Source organism: Pleurodeles waltl, chromosome 3_1 (assembly GCF_031143425.1).
Source record: "Pleurodeles waltl isolate 20211129_DDA chromosome 3_1, aPleWal1.hap1.20221129, whole genome shotgun sequence".
Classification (NCBI taxonomy): Eukaryota; Metazoa; Chordata; class Amphibia; order Caudata; family Salamandridae; genus Pleurodeles; species Pleurodeles waltl.
In genome coordinates this window covers 1,772,745,465-1,772,760,423 of record NC_090440.1, presented here as the reverse complement: position 1 = coordinate 1,772,760,423, position 14,959 = coordinate 1,772,745,465, and the positions used below count along the sequence as shown (strand labels likewise).

Sequence of the window (14,959 nt, the reverse complement as noted above, 5' to 3'; positions counted from 1 at the left end):
GCCCTATCAATATCATCAGAAAGGTCAACTTTAACTTGCGAGCAGACCGAATTCAGTACTGCATCTGGGACTGCTTGACAGGTGCTACACAGCATTGCCTTATTTGCTTTTAAAGCCTGCTGAAGGGAACTTTAAAATGAAAAGGGATAAGATAATGATCTAACCGGGCTAATGGTACTATTTTTTCCACTACAAGAGAAGGCAAGTCAGAGAAAATAACATCTAGGGGGTGCCACCAGAATATGTGGGGCCAGCAACTTTTTGAACTAATAACTAAGTCGGACATTGCTTCAATCAACTGTTAAGCAGCTTTAGAGTAAGGATTAGCAACATTAATATTGTATTCACCTAGGAGCATAACATTTGAATATTGTAAAAATAAAGACATGGTGGCATTGGCCTTTGGGCGGGGGGCGATATACAAGAATTCCGGAAAGGGGGAAATCGCCTAAAAGCTGTATCTAAAAGCAAGGGCCTCCGTTTTATCATGTGAATCCACCTGCTGACTAGAACAAAAGAAAATGGAGCGAATAGATGATGACAATCCCACCACTCAGTGCTCTGGTTCGTTCTAGGTGTGAGAGTGAGTATCGATTAGCAATGGCTGATTCAAGATCCGGACCAGAACTTATATTCAGCCACGTTTCAGTAACAGAGATAAGATCCCAGATGTTATCGTGTAAGATACTCCAAAGCTCAATTGTATATGTTTGGGGAGAGATCGAATGTAAGTTAAACATGTTTTTATAACCCCATGTGTATGTGAAATTAGTGTTTTAGGTAATGGATAGTCTGGAATCTTATATCATCCCCCAACTGAGATGACCTCATGTGTTCCATATGAGAAAGTCTTCTGTGATCCTTGTGGGAACATACTGACCATGTAATGCAGGGGAAATTGATATGTAATTGAAAACCACAGTTTGGACATAGAAATATATAGTGATGTGTATTCTATTTTTATGACCTTTCACTTTAATCAAATAAGGAAAATGGGGCGTAGTGAGTTGAAACTGTTTGTTTGTTGCACCTCCTTTCAGGGTAAACTGCAGTGGACAAATAAAACTGTCAATGCACGTTTTGTTGGATATTGCCTAAAACTTGTTACACAATCATAAGTACCAGTGAATGCATAGTTCAAAAAATAAAAAATCTTGAATCAAACAAAAATGATACAGGGGGTCTATCAAAGACAGAAGAGAAGAAACAACATTGTCTAGTCAATCTATTTCCAAAGAAGATTGTTTTATTTAACATAGTATGCATAGATAAAGACCACAAAACAATCGTATAACACCATCAAGAGCAATTTATTATTTCAGCTAAATATCTGAATATAAATGAGAACAGTTAATCAGGAGATTTTTACTTTGTATACTCCTCGATTTGGGTCATAATTAATAAGATTCATATTTACGTTGATCAGATTGATAAATTGTCACATTCACTAATATACAGAAGGTACAAATGTAGTCCATTGTCAACATTCTAAACTAACTTTCTAGCTCTCATGATCAGAGTAAAAAAAATCCTTAACATTCTTTTATGTCCATATCCATAATAAGTTATATAAAATAAGAATGAAACGACAACCTCATTTTGCATCACACAGAATGGCCTGGATGTTTTCTGTAGAGTAAGATTATCTCGTGAGAAATACTGTTTCTTTGCAACACAAGAGGTGCCTGCGTAGCTTCTCGGCTTATGCTCACTGCTTAACAGAATTTCTCATTGGTGTTTATCCAAGGAACTTAATCTTTGGTGGTGTGATTTGTTTTTTCCTGAATTACTTCAGATTGGAGTGGCATTCTCCTGGCTCTGTCTAGTTCATCTTTGCATTTCCAATTGTTCATTATACAGAGAGCCAGGAAAGGACACTGAAGTTATAGATTTGAATATGTCCCAACTTTGCATGACTTTGACGTGCAGTGTGGACTAGGAACTAAGTTGTGATTGTGGTGAAGGTTTTGTAGTAAGGATAAATCATAGCCACGGGGTGACACAGTGATGGGGTGCTCTGAGATCGCTGTATAAAGTGATGGAGAGTGTCTCTAAAGTGGTGTGTACCATATCTATGGTGGGGGGTGGGGGGCAGGGTGCAACTGGGTCCTTGTGGAACTTTAGCATTGTGGAAACAGGGAAACCATGTCATACTTGAAATTATGGAAATTCATGACTGCTTTACCAGAGAATAGGAAAACTGCTATAATCTCACTATCCAAACTATCAAAAATGTACTTCACTACTGATTTAGTGCTTGATAATGAATGGGGCGCTATCATGGGTAGTAAATGATATTGCTGAGAGTGGTATTTACGGAAATGTTCAATCTTGTTAAAGTGACCATAATTGAAATTGGCCAGTTACTCACACAGCTGTATGTGGTATTTACTGGGTGTGTAATTATTTTTGGACCTAGATATGGGGCATTGTGTGCTGTGTGTGCTTTCCTCTGTTGCGAAGTGTGCAAACTAGGTTATTGTTGAGAGTATTTATCTTCCAAGTTGAAATTCCAGTAGCAATGTAAACAGGAGCGTGTACCAGATTTGGCATTTGAGCCTCAGATAAGATGAGAGCCTCAGTCTGGTGTCTCAGTTATGTTATTGGTATTTTCAACAAAATGTTAATGCAAAAATGTAGTTTGGTGTAGTACTAGATGAACCGAGCTGATGTCCTGGGACCTATTTCTTTGTATGAAGGATATATTTGAATTATAGTTGCTTGCTCGTAAGTAACATGTTACTTTACTGTACATTTGGCATGTAATATGCATACTCATCTTTGTTGTATTGGTCATGGAATTTACATACACAACTTTGAAATGTTTATTGAAAAATGTTTTTTAAAGAATGCGTGTGTCCCATTAATGGTAGCCCACGTGTGAGCACTATTCTTGTCAAGCAAAACACTCTGTAAACTTCTGAATGTTTTGAGCAACTTTCGTCCACAAAAAAAACGATTTGGGAGATTTTGCAAAATAAAGAAAAATGTGCTGCTCTAACCAAAAATGTATGTGTCCAAGGTAACCTAATAGCTTTCAAACTAAACTCAGTTTGCTGTTTGACGGAATGTTTGTATTCGAACATGTGAAAATACTTAATTGGTTAAAAGGGTGTTCCAATAAGTAGATAGCATTTAAAGCCTTAATTATAATGTATTTCCTGAAATAATAAAGGGTGAAATCACTGTTTTTTATTGAATGCTTAGCAATAATTATTATGGATGTTGTGAAAGTGAGGTTGAAAATAACTTTAAAATAACTATTGAGGCCTCTGGCGCCATCCGGTCTTTGTTAGTTTTTGTTCAATACATTGCAAAAATATGGAACAATACAGTGAGAATCGGATGGACAGAGTAGCACTAAGCATTAACACAACTGGGATATTAGATCACTGCAAACTAATAAAGCAGCCTAAAAGGTCAGAGAGGAATAAGTCACCTATATATGATTTGTATATAGGCAATAACCATCTAATAGAATCTACATTGAATCAAATCGTGTAATAACATGTAATGTTTTAAAATTGAACAGTACATTCAACTGAAACGTTTTTAGCAATGTCCTAATGTCTTCTGGAGTCAGATGAATCCCTACAGGTCACAGCATGGTCCAATATCTAACACAAGGTACATTAAACAAGTAATCATTCCATGTTGGCTGAAAGATGTCTGCGTGGATCCACTGGTCCTTCACAAATCTACATACATATACACAGGGTGTAACACAAAACACTTCAGCTCCTGAGGTGCGTGGGGCGGACATCCTGCTCTTCAGGCCCCCCAACACTTCAGGGAGCCCCAATTCAGGCCAAAGTCAAATGACTTATCTATGAGATATGGGATACTGAGGGAGCCTCATTACACTCTGCAGGGGGCCACATCATTTTGCTTTACTCCACTGCTTATAAGTATGGTGGTAGAATGCTACAGGTGAACACTTCAACCACATCACTGGATCATATGTTGAGTTCAGCAATGTTTTTAACACTCATTTGCTATGTGAATCAAAATATAATGTGGTGCTGTTTTTCCATTCTGTATTTTAAACTCATTTTATATCTCCTTTGCAGCACCAATCTGTATGACAATTTAAGTCCGCTACAGTCATACCAGGTGGATCTTGCTGTGTTGGCTGCTGTAGAAATTAGAGGGTGGGTACTGTCCTGAATTTGCTTCTTATTTCCATGTGGTAAAACTTTTAAATCTTTATTTGTGCTTATGCAGTAGTACTACAATTGTTCCTCATATAAACATGTTCACTTTAAACGTCCAGGAAACAATTGCTGTTTGCATGTTTGCCTGAATAATATTTATGTTTTTTTAAAGTAACTTCCAATTGTGAAATCAACAGGACTTAAGTGTTTATTATTATTGCATTTTCTGCATTTGTTTTTATTGTCCCTTTTCTAATGGATATTGGTTGTTAGTAATGTACTGCTCATTGATGTAAGCACATAGAAAGAGTCTCAATCACAATTGTTTTTAAAGTACCTTAGGCCGCTCACGTCAAACATCTTTTTGCTAAAGTGGGAAGTGAAAGTGAAGATGCTGAAGAGCCTGTTGATGCTGAAAATTACAATGATGCACTAAGATCCAAGGAAGCAGAGTTATCAATCTTTCAGGGACTTTAGGAGGAGCTCAAAGCCTCACAGAAGCATATTTTCATAAAACCTATCTTCAGGAAGATCTTGGGGAAGCCATCTTCACTGAAGCAATTAGAGAGACGGCCTCATAGAAGATGGCTCAACCTTTTTAGAGGCCCCTCCAAAACCAGCACAGAAGAAACATAGCCTTGGTCACCATTCTTACTCCTATGAGCCACGTCCACCTTCTACTCCATCTACCCCACCAACTCCACCACCACACTCATGACACTACCTCATCCAACTTCACTATAGTCAAATGAGGGGTATCCATGCACCTTTTCAGACCTGGGCAGCCCATACAAACCTGTCAACCCATATAATCCGACCTTAGGGATGATTATAACATTGACCAACTGGGACACTTAGACCATTACCTGGTCAGGACATCCCGCCCAAATATACCACTGCCTATCATGGTATCATACAGAGGACTGCAGCATTCCCAGCAGTACCCATCCTCTGCGCATGACCAACAGCTGTGTACAGCAGGGGTTGGCTGCAGCCCACCTCCACGGCACTAGGCCCTGCACCCAATCCTCTTCATGTGTCTAATACGCATTACCTCCCCATTTAAAAAAAATAATAATAATCTGGGCACCTTATTAATCATGTTGTATATGTTATGTAAGCTTTACCCCCATAGTACCTCAGTTAAGTGCAAGCTTTCTCAAGCAAGCTTGCATCATACTACAGTGCCATTAGACTAAAGCTTGCATCAGGCTCCTGTAACAGTATCAGTGCCTCAAGGGTGCGCTGCACTGGGTCCTGCAGCAGTCCATGAAACCCACAGCCTTAATAAAATATATTTTAATTTAATCCCTTTCAGTCCATCCCCAGTAGTGCTTGGTGACCAGGGTGTCTCTATCCTATCATCTTACGTCTTATTTTGTTTGATTTGCCGGACACGGGACAGAGTTCTTGAGTCCTATTGCCTGAGGTGTTGTGGTTAGTCAATCAGATCTTGAGTTACTGCAGTGCAGTCACGGGTACTGTAGTAGACAGGACAAAAGGCTCTGTCATCCAAATTACAGTATTTTTTTAATATGTGGTGCCGCGAGAGTCATTCAGTATGTAACAGTCTCAATGTTATTAACTTTTCAAGGAGGCTAACCTGTTCTTGACCACCTTTTTAAATGCAAATTTCAAAAAAACTACTAAACGGATTCACACCAAATAATGAATAGCATGTTTCTGCCACATTTATATTTATCTTCAGCCTTTTTTTCTGTATCAGGGAGCAAAGTTTCCTAAGAGAATTGAGAATTAAATGACAAATCGGTGTTTTTCAGCTCCCTCTTCTTCTTGATCCTCTCTTGAGATGATCAGTGTAAAACGTTCTATAAAGGAGTCAAAGTGAGTAGACTTTTTTGTTAGAACGTTTCATGCAGATTTGTTGAGAGGTGTTAGTTATTAAGGAAAGAGCCCTGGTACAACAGCTTTGTGCCAGACTTCTGTATAATCCACATGCTAGCCTCCGCTAATGCTAGTTCTGCTAGAGCCACACATGCTACAAATGGAAAATGGTACTTACCCTGTAACCATCTGTATATAGTTTGTAGTGCTGTACATAGTTTGTAGTCCGCTCACCCTCCTTCCCAGAAGCCTTTGTTGATAGCAGATCATTTCTTTTATTATCTTGTTTACACTGCATAATACACAGGGTGCATCGTGTTATGCTCACTCCAAGCTCGATTAAATTTTGCCTCATGTGTGATAAACAATCTAAGATGGAGTCAATACCCATGGTCATTGTTCATTAAAGGAGAGTCCAGCACATCTTGTCACTCAAGTCTTCTTCAAAGACAAACAGCTTGCACACGCCTGAGCCTACCACTAGAAGGCATGTATACAGAATATGTGAATCTACAGCACTGCATGCTACAAACAAATGCTTACATGCTAAGTAACATTTTCCCAACCTCACTTGTGACTCATTTATTCTGAGAAGCTCGGTGGCTGAACAGACCAAATTTCAGATAGACTATCTGGCATGTGGTTATTTATCTAAGCCTCTCAGAACAGTAGACCAAATTTGACCATGACTCATGTGGTCCACTTTTGCACTGGCCAGACTGTCTTATAGTACACAAGCTGAATGTCCATTCAGAGGTCACAATTAGAAATAAACATTCAACCCTTCCATTTGCAGATATGGTGGGGGCCATCAAAGAACCTCCATTGTTCTGTGTGGAAACTTTTTCAGGCATCTCAGGGCAATTGTGAATTAATAAGCTCAGACTGTAGCAGTTCTACCTTGTGGTTTGAACCAAAACAGATCACCAAGTACAGTCCTTTAGCAGCTGACTCTCAGGTCAAATCCTGGTGTGAGGTCTAGCAATCTAAGTCTTCATCTGAAAGGTGGTGTCAATAAATCCCTGTCTAGCCAGTGCTGTTACTTGGAAAAGAACAGAAGTATGGTTTTCAGGTTACACAGCTAAATACCACACAAATAAAATCAGAGTGTGACAAGATACAGTTAAAGATAAAGTTAAAGATGGGCAACCAAGATTTCCCTGTGTTTACCTACTGATTCTTGCAGGTATTGTCACCAAATTTATACAATAATACAGTAGGTGATTGTGTTTTTCACATGTCAAGCTCTGGGACCAGTTTCAGGCAGTTCCTGACTTTTTCGTACTCTTGTCATACTGGTGAACCCACAGTCTGTGTCCGCGTCAGCAGGAATGAAGAGTGGGCTTAGGAGCTTCTTTCCATTTTACAGTTTTAAGCAATAGCTCTAGGTATACTTAAACTATATACCTAAACTATTTTCAAGGTGTGAAACTTTATTTGACTCTGTGCTTTTTCTATCACATTTTTCTTATACAGTTGACAATTCTACAAGGCATTAGTTGAGACTGGAATGCAAAATGTAGTGTTCGACTCCTCCCCCCCTCCCTTTTTTTATTTTTCCTCATCTTTTGGACTTTGTGTGTACTGGAGAAAATGTAAAATGGTATTGTAAACTAAGCTTAGGTACATGGAGCAAACAAAGGCAGAGAAAGAAACTAGCGCTGCTAACCTGTTGTCTAAGGGCTGAAGGTCAAAATGTGTTGGAGGATTTACCTGACTTGAGGTTCATGGTTTAAATTAATTTGAAGTGGTTACAAAACCCAAAAAAACTAGATATGCACCATCTTCCAAGAATAAGTACTGTTTTGGAGTGATTCTGGTTTGGAAGGAGAAGTCAAAGGTAGGACAAATCTGTGGAGGAATATAGGAGAACAAGCAGCAACCTGCAAATGTTGAGCCCTCTCCAAGGAGTGCTAAGACAACAATTTCTCCTACATTGTAAATTGGACAAAATTAGAACGGAATTGTTGCTTAAAGATGAAACACCACTCTCTGATGTCTTGGCTGCTACTAAATATATTGAATGTACAGAATGTTGTGTTGAGGGGAGAGGTGAACAAAAAAATGTATATTTGTTTTGGGCAAGGAAAGAAAAGAGTGAAGTTTATGGGTATGTTCTAAGGTAACTGTTCAGTGTGTTTTGATAGGGCATATGGTCAGTTGTAAGGATATTTTTTAATGCCCCAGTCACCTTCAGTTGTTGTTTTACATGGTTGTTAGTGCTCTCAAACATCAGATTTTATTACTTTTCTATGTGGGTCCTGGTGGGATGTCTCCCATGCCCCGGGCTCTTACAGCCAGTCTGGCATAATCATTCAATTTTAGATTATGGGATTATCTGATATGTTGACCAGGCCAATTGTAAGGAATGCTCAGCATGCAAAGCAAATTGCAACAAATGTGGGAATAGAGGACCTTGCAGGAGTGGTGTGAAAGTGGTTGAGGCTGTGAAGGAAGTATGTGAGGAAGCTGGTATTCAGGCGGGGAAAAATATATGGCCACCCATCTGACAATGTAAGAATACGACAAGTGGTAGTAAAGTTTGATTCTTGTTTGAAGTTGAGCATTGTTTCTTTACAGCTTTACAAAAAAAGAAAAGGTGGGACTCAGGAAAATGTACATTTGGCTGGGTGGGTATGCGAGCCAGTTTATTAAGATGTTGGGATACTTTCACACTAGTCATTGAATACAAAGACCAGCTTGCGTAGTGGAAGATTTAAGTGTTTTCAAAAGGTGACAACATACTTGGATGGCAGCACCACAAGATTTGGGTGTATGCTTTGATAACAACCTCAGTCTCCAAGTTTGAGTGCCTACTGCAAGAGAAGTTTAACAATTTCTCAAAGAGTTTTTCTAGTCTTTTCTTTTTCTTTCTAAATTTGGATGTCTACTGGGCTACTCCCAGAAAATAAGGTTATACCAAGGGGCTTTGCTTGTAGTTGCAAGAGCATGGAGGTTGCCCATTAACATTCAGGAGGATGTGAAGCAAGATTTGGAGAATTTACTAAATGTGAGAAATATAATACCCTGTGATGTTACTGAGTGGTTGACCCCAATAGTGATCACATGCAAGGCTAGTGGCTGTATCAGGTTGTGTCAACCTGTGGACTAGTTTCCATTGCCTAATTTGATGGAAGTTTCTGCTGTGACAGCTGCCATTTTTTTCCGCCCTGGATGAAGTGTCTGCCTACCCACTGATACAGCTACATGAAAGTCACAAGATCTTATTGCTTCTGCTAATCCAGTGGAGTCATACAAGTTTATCAGGATGTTCTTTGAGCTTGTCTCAGTGACATCAGTGATTTCATACATAATCTGTATGTGACTGAGAAGGAGTCTGTTGCTTTCAGGATGATGTCTGGATGACGTCCTTATTTTTGGAAGATATTGGCAAGAGCACAATACTGGGGTAAATCATGTAACAAAGAGGGTGAACAATCCTGGAATGACATTAAGGGAGGGAAATGTAATTTTGGGTGAGAAATAATCACTTACCTTGGGCATACCATCGCCCATAAGGGTTTGGAGCCAAGAAAAGTGCTCCTGGATGTGATTTTCAATTTTGAAACACTTAAGAACAAGGAAGAAGTGGTTTTGTTATTAGTAATAGTTGAACTCTATGTGTGTTCCATTCCCACCATATTGGCTAAGTCAGATTCTTTGACAGGTTGAGCAAGAGTCGTGCAGAATTTTTGTGGGATGAGAAGTGTGCTGCATTGAAAAATGATCTGGAATCGGCTCCTGAGTTGAAGGCATATGTCCCAACAGGGAAGCAATGATAGTAACTGGTGCCAATAGGAAGGGGCTTGGTGCTGTTGTGGAGACATACACGGTCTGAGAATGGTATTTCCTGTGTCTCAAGCATACTGAAATAAGGCAAACTAATTATTGGGTAATTGAGAGGGCAATGTTAGTTGTAGGTTAGGCTGCAAAAAAAAAAAAAAAAAATTGCTTTCTATGGGGATGTGCATTCATGCATATTTCTGATGGTGACCCCAGCCACCCCATCTTCAGTGTATGCAATTTCTCCAAGGTTTCTAAGACTGAAGTTTGAATAGTAAATCAGACTCCCTCAATGAATGCACTTTCTCCATTGTTTTGTTGTGTAGCCATTTTAGTTGGATTTGATTTAGAACAGTTAATATGATTCTCCCCAAGGTATGCACGTTCCCAATGTCTGTTAAACTGGAGGTAGAATAGTTAAGCTGGCCCTATTCCCTCCCCTACATAATCTATGCACTTTTCCCAACATTTGGTGGATTGGAGTTAGAATAGTAAATATGACCCTCCCCCCATGTTTGGACTTCAACCAAAGTTTGTTAGACTAAAGTTAGAATAGTAAATTGGACACCCCTGTTATGCACTTTCCCCACTGTGTGTTGACCAGAAATTAGAATAATATGTAAATATGACCCCAGTTCCCAGGTATGCACTTTCTCTAGGGCTTGTTAGGCTGGAGCAACAAAAGTAAATCAGACTTCCCCAATGTATGCACTTTCTACAACATTTGTTTGACTTGAGTTAGAACAGTTTCAATGTGACTCCCCCCACCACCCCAAATGTATGCAGTTTCCCAATGCCTGTTAAACTGGAGTTAGAATAGTTAAGCTGTCTTCCACCCAATAATGCATGTACTATTCCTGACAATTGTTGAACTGGAGTTAAAATAGTAAATATAACCCTACTCCAGACCAGTGTTTGTTAGGCTGAAGTTAGAATGGTAAACTGGACTCCCCCACATTCCCACTCACCTCTAAGCACATTCTGCAGTGCTTGTTGTACTGGAGTTACAATAGAAATCTGACCTCCTCCAACTTATGCATTTTGCAGAATGTTTCTTAGATTAGTCAATTGGACTCCCACAAAGAATGCACTTTCCTTAACGTTTGCTGGACTGAAAATATTGTACACCTGGCTTCCCCTCATTTCCCACCCAAGGCATGCATGCTACCCAGTGTTTGTTAGATTAGAATTAGAATTGTATATCTGTCCCCTGTGTATGCAGTTTCCCCCAGTGTTTCTTAGATTTGATCTAGGATATTAAATCCGACCTACCCACCTTTAAGTACTGTCCCCAATATTTCTTATACTGGAGTTAGAGTAGTAAATCTGACACACCAATGTATGCATTTTCCCCAAACATTTTCCAGAGATACAATAGTAAATAGGACTTACAACCCCCCAACAATGTGCATACATTTATAAATCTTTGTAGAAATGTAGCTAGTATATTTGATTTTTGTTTATTTGTATATTTTTTTAATGCTTTTAGATTGGAGTTAAGGTACTATTTGGTTTACTTCTGGATTTTGTCACAAAGATTTTGAAAATACTAAATTTAAAAGTATATATTCTTAAAAGGATTATATTTGTTTTAACTGTTTTATCGCTTTTTTAACTATGTTATGTGATTTAGTATTTAAAGTCTAGTAAAGCATCTATTTGTTTCCTTGATGTAGACACTGGTGATAGACTCACAGATCTATTTCATTGTTAGCTGTTGTTGCCATAACAACAACAGGTTGAAGCCAATCTCACCACTACTCTATTAAGAACCAGGGCTTGGTAGTTGGAGCTACAAACAACTCCCACTGGATCATTCTAATGCACCCTAAGCTGGTTTCCCAAAACATGTACTGGACAGACTGCAGAGAGTCCAGAAGGCAGCCGTTTAATCCATCTACGGTCTAAAAAAGAGAGAACATGTTTCTGAATGTCAACACTCTTTCCTCTGTCTCTCTGTTCATGCTTGCACTATTTTTAAAACCATATGTGTGGTATTTAACCCCTACGGTGCCTTGGACGAGGTGGTCTCGTCCCAGCACACAGTTCCCGTGTGCCTGGAACGAGACCACCTCGTCCTGCACCGGGCCCACGGGGGAAGCTCTAGTGCTACCCTGTGGACCCCCCACACACACCCCCGTCAGGGATGAAAGGGAAATCGCTTTCCCTTTCACCCCGACCCCCCGTGACGTCTGATGACATCAGCACGCAGTCGTGTGCTGACCTCATCAGAGAGCACGCAGTCGTGTGCTGACCTCATCAGAGGTCGCCTCCAGTCACGCTGGAAGCAACCTTCCAGAGCGATGTGGAAGAGAAATGCTTAGCATTTCTCTTCCGCTCGGGAGGAGGGGGGCGGGAGAGACATCGGAAGAAAGGAAAGGCTTTTCCTTTCTTTCGATGTCATTCTTCGCATTTCTGCTGCCCGATCGCGATGTGATCGGGCAGCAGAAATGCCCACTAGGCACCAGGATTTTTTTTTTTTAAATGTACATGAGGGGAGCGGCCCCTTGGGCAAGAGTCGCTCCCTAGTGGGCCAAATAATTTTTAGGTCATTTCTGCCCCCCCGGGAAATGCCCACTAGACACCAGGGAATTATTTTTTTTTTTTCTTTTATGTGCAGGGAGCGACCCCTTAGGCAAGGGTCGCTCCCTGGGGGGGCCAAATTGTGCTTAATCCATTTCTGCCCCCCCGGGGGCAGATCGGCCTAATGTAATTAGGCCGATCTCGCCCCGGGGGGGGCAGATATGCCCACTAGACACCAGGGATTATTTTGTGTGTTTTCTAATAAAGGGAGCAGCCCCTTGGGCAAGGGTTCGCTCCCTACGGGGCCATATTATTTTTAGGCCCTTTCTGCCCCCCCGGGGGCAGATCAGCCTAATATAATTAATATTATTAGGCCGATCTGCCCCCGGGGGGGCAGAAATGCCCACTAGACACCAGGGATTATTTTGTGTGTTTTCTAATAAAGGGAGCGGCCCCTTGGGCAAGGGTTCGCTCCCTAAGGGGCCATATTATTTTTAGGCCATCTCTGCCCCCCCCGGCGGGCAGATCGACCTAATATAATTAATATAATTAGGCCGATCTGCCCCTGGGGGGGGCAGAAATGCCCACTAGACACCAGGGATTGTTTTTTGTGTTCTCTAATAAAGGGAGCGGCCCCTTGGGCAAGGGTCGCTCCCTAAGGGGCCATATTATTTTTAGGCCATCTCTGCCCCCCGGAGGCAAATCGGCCTAATATAATTAAGCCGATCTGCCTCCGGGGGGGGGGGGGCAGAAACCTTTAGACACCAGGGATATATATATTTTTTTATTTACTTTGTTTTTATGTATGGGAGCGACTCTTTAGGCAAGGGTCGCTCCCCTGAGGGGCAAATTGTATTTAGGCCATTTCTGCCCCCCTTGGGGGCAGATCGGCCTATTTTTGTTAGGCTAATCTGCCCCCAAGGGGGGCAGAAACCACTAGACACCAGGGATTGGTGTGTGTGTTTTGTTTGGGGGGCAGCCCCTTGGGAAAGAGTCGCTCCCCTTGGGGACACATTACTGTTGGCCATATCTGCCCCCATTGGGGGCAGATTGGCCTATTTTTGGAAGGCCCATCTGTCCCCAAGGGGAGGCAGAAAGCTCACCAGAGACCGGGGAAGATTCCATTTTCAAAATAAGAGGGTGGGGTTATGGCCATAACCCCACCTTAAATAAGTGGGGCCAAAGTTGTTCTGCCCACCAGTGGGCAGATGGGGCAATTACCCCGATCCACACCCCGGGGGGCAGAAAGTCTACTAGATGCCATGAAATAAAAAAATTAAGTACAAAAATAGTGGGGTGGTGACTACCAACCAGTATGGGCCTGGTTTTGCCCTCACTCGAACTGAAGGGGCTAACAGTCATTCAGCTCTCCCCCGCACACTAAAACACCTTATCCCATGGCAAGCAAGAGGACATTTGATTTTTTTGGTTTTTGTTTTGCATTTGGCCCATGAGAGCTTGGTACCTCTCAAAATCGTCCCACTTGGAATGGTGAGGGCTGCACTTTTTTTTAACTTTGGGACGCTTCCATGTAGAAAAATCCACAAGACCTAGACACATCTGAAAACTAAACATCTAGTTGATTCCAGGGTGGTGTGCTTCACATGCACCCCACACCATTACCTTAGCCACAATGCCCTGCAAACCTCCAACTTTGCTGGAAATTACACATTTTTCCCACATTTTTGTGATGGAACCTTCCGGAATCTGCAGGAATCCACAAAATTCCTACCACCCAGCATTGTCTCATCCATACCGATAAAATTTCTGCTGCACTTGTCAGCCTAAAAATGTTTTGTTTCAAACTGCCCTTTTGGACCTTCTTTTGGTTCCCCCTCAATTTCGACGTGTTTTTGGATCTTCCCTGTCACAAACACTTGGCCCACCTACACAAGTGAGGTATAATTTTTACTGGGAGACTAAGGGGAAAGGTGGGTGGTAGGAAATTGGTCCCGATGCAGTGATCCCACACAGAAATGTGATTTTTTTTTTTTTTAGCTACATTTGAGGTTTGCTGAGGATTTTGGGTAAGAAAACTTTGGGGGATCCACACAAGTCACACCTCCCTTGAATCCCTCGGGTGTCTAGTTTTCAGAAATGTCTGGGTTTGGTAGGTTTCCCTAGATGGCTGCTGAGCCCAGGACCAAAAACGCAGGTGCCCCCGCAAAAACAGGTAGTTTTCTATTTGATAATTTTGATGTGTCCAGATAGTGTTTTGGGGCATTTCCTGTTGCGAGCAGAAGGCCTACCCACACAAGTGAGGTACAGTTTTTATTGGGAGACTTGGGGGAACACTGGGTGGAAGGAAATGTGTGGCTCATCTCAGATTACAGAACTTTCTGTCACCGAAATGTGAGGAAAAAGTGTTTTTTTAGCCACTTTTTGAGGTTTGCAAAGGATTCTGGGTAACAGAACCTGGTGAGAGCCCCACAAGTCACCCCCTCTTGGATTTCTCTAGGTCTCTAGATTTAAAAAATGCACAGGTTTGGTAGGTTTCCCTAGGTGGCAGTTGAGCTAGAGGCCAAAATCCACAGGTAGGCACTTTGCAAAAAACACCTATGTTTTTTTGAGAAAATGTGATGTCTCCACTTTGTGTTTTGGGGCATTTCCTGTTGCGGCCACTAGGCCTACCCACACAAGTGAGGTACCATTTT

At 41.3% G+C, this 14,959-nt stretch overlaps 1 protein-coding gene across 1 annotated transcript in view; it reads left to right on the top strand.

Moving 5' to 3' along the window:
* Window positions 1-14,959, top strand: part of ITGAV (integrin subunit alpha V) — a 447,435-nt gene that overhangs the window by 374,216 nt on the left and 58,260 nt on the right. The window contains exon 23 of the mRNA XM_069225776.1: window positions 4,071-4,151. Within this exon, the coding sequence (XP_069081877.1) occupies window positions 4,071-4,151 (81 nt within the window). The remainder of the gene's footprint in view (window positions 1-4,070; window positions 4,152-14,959) is intronic.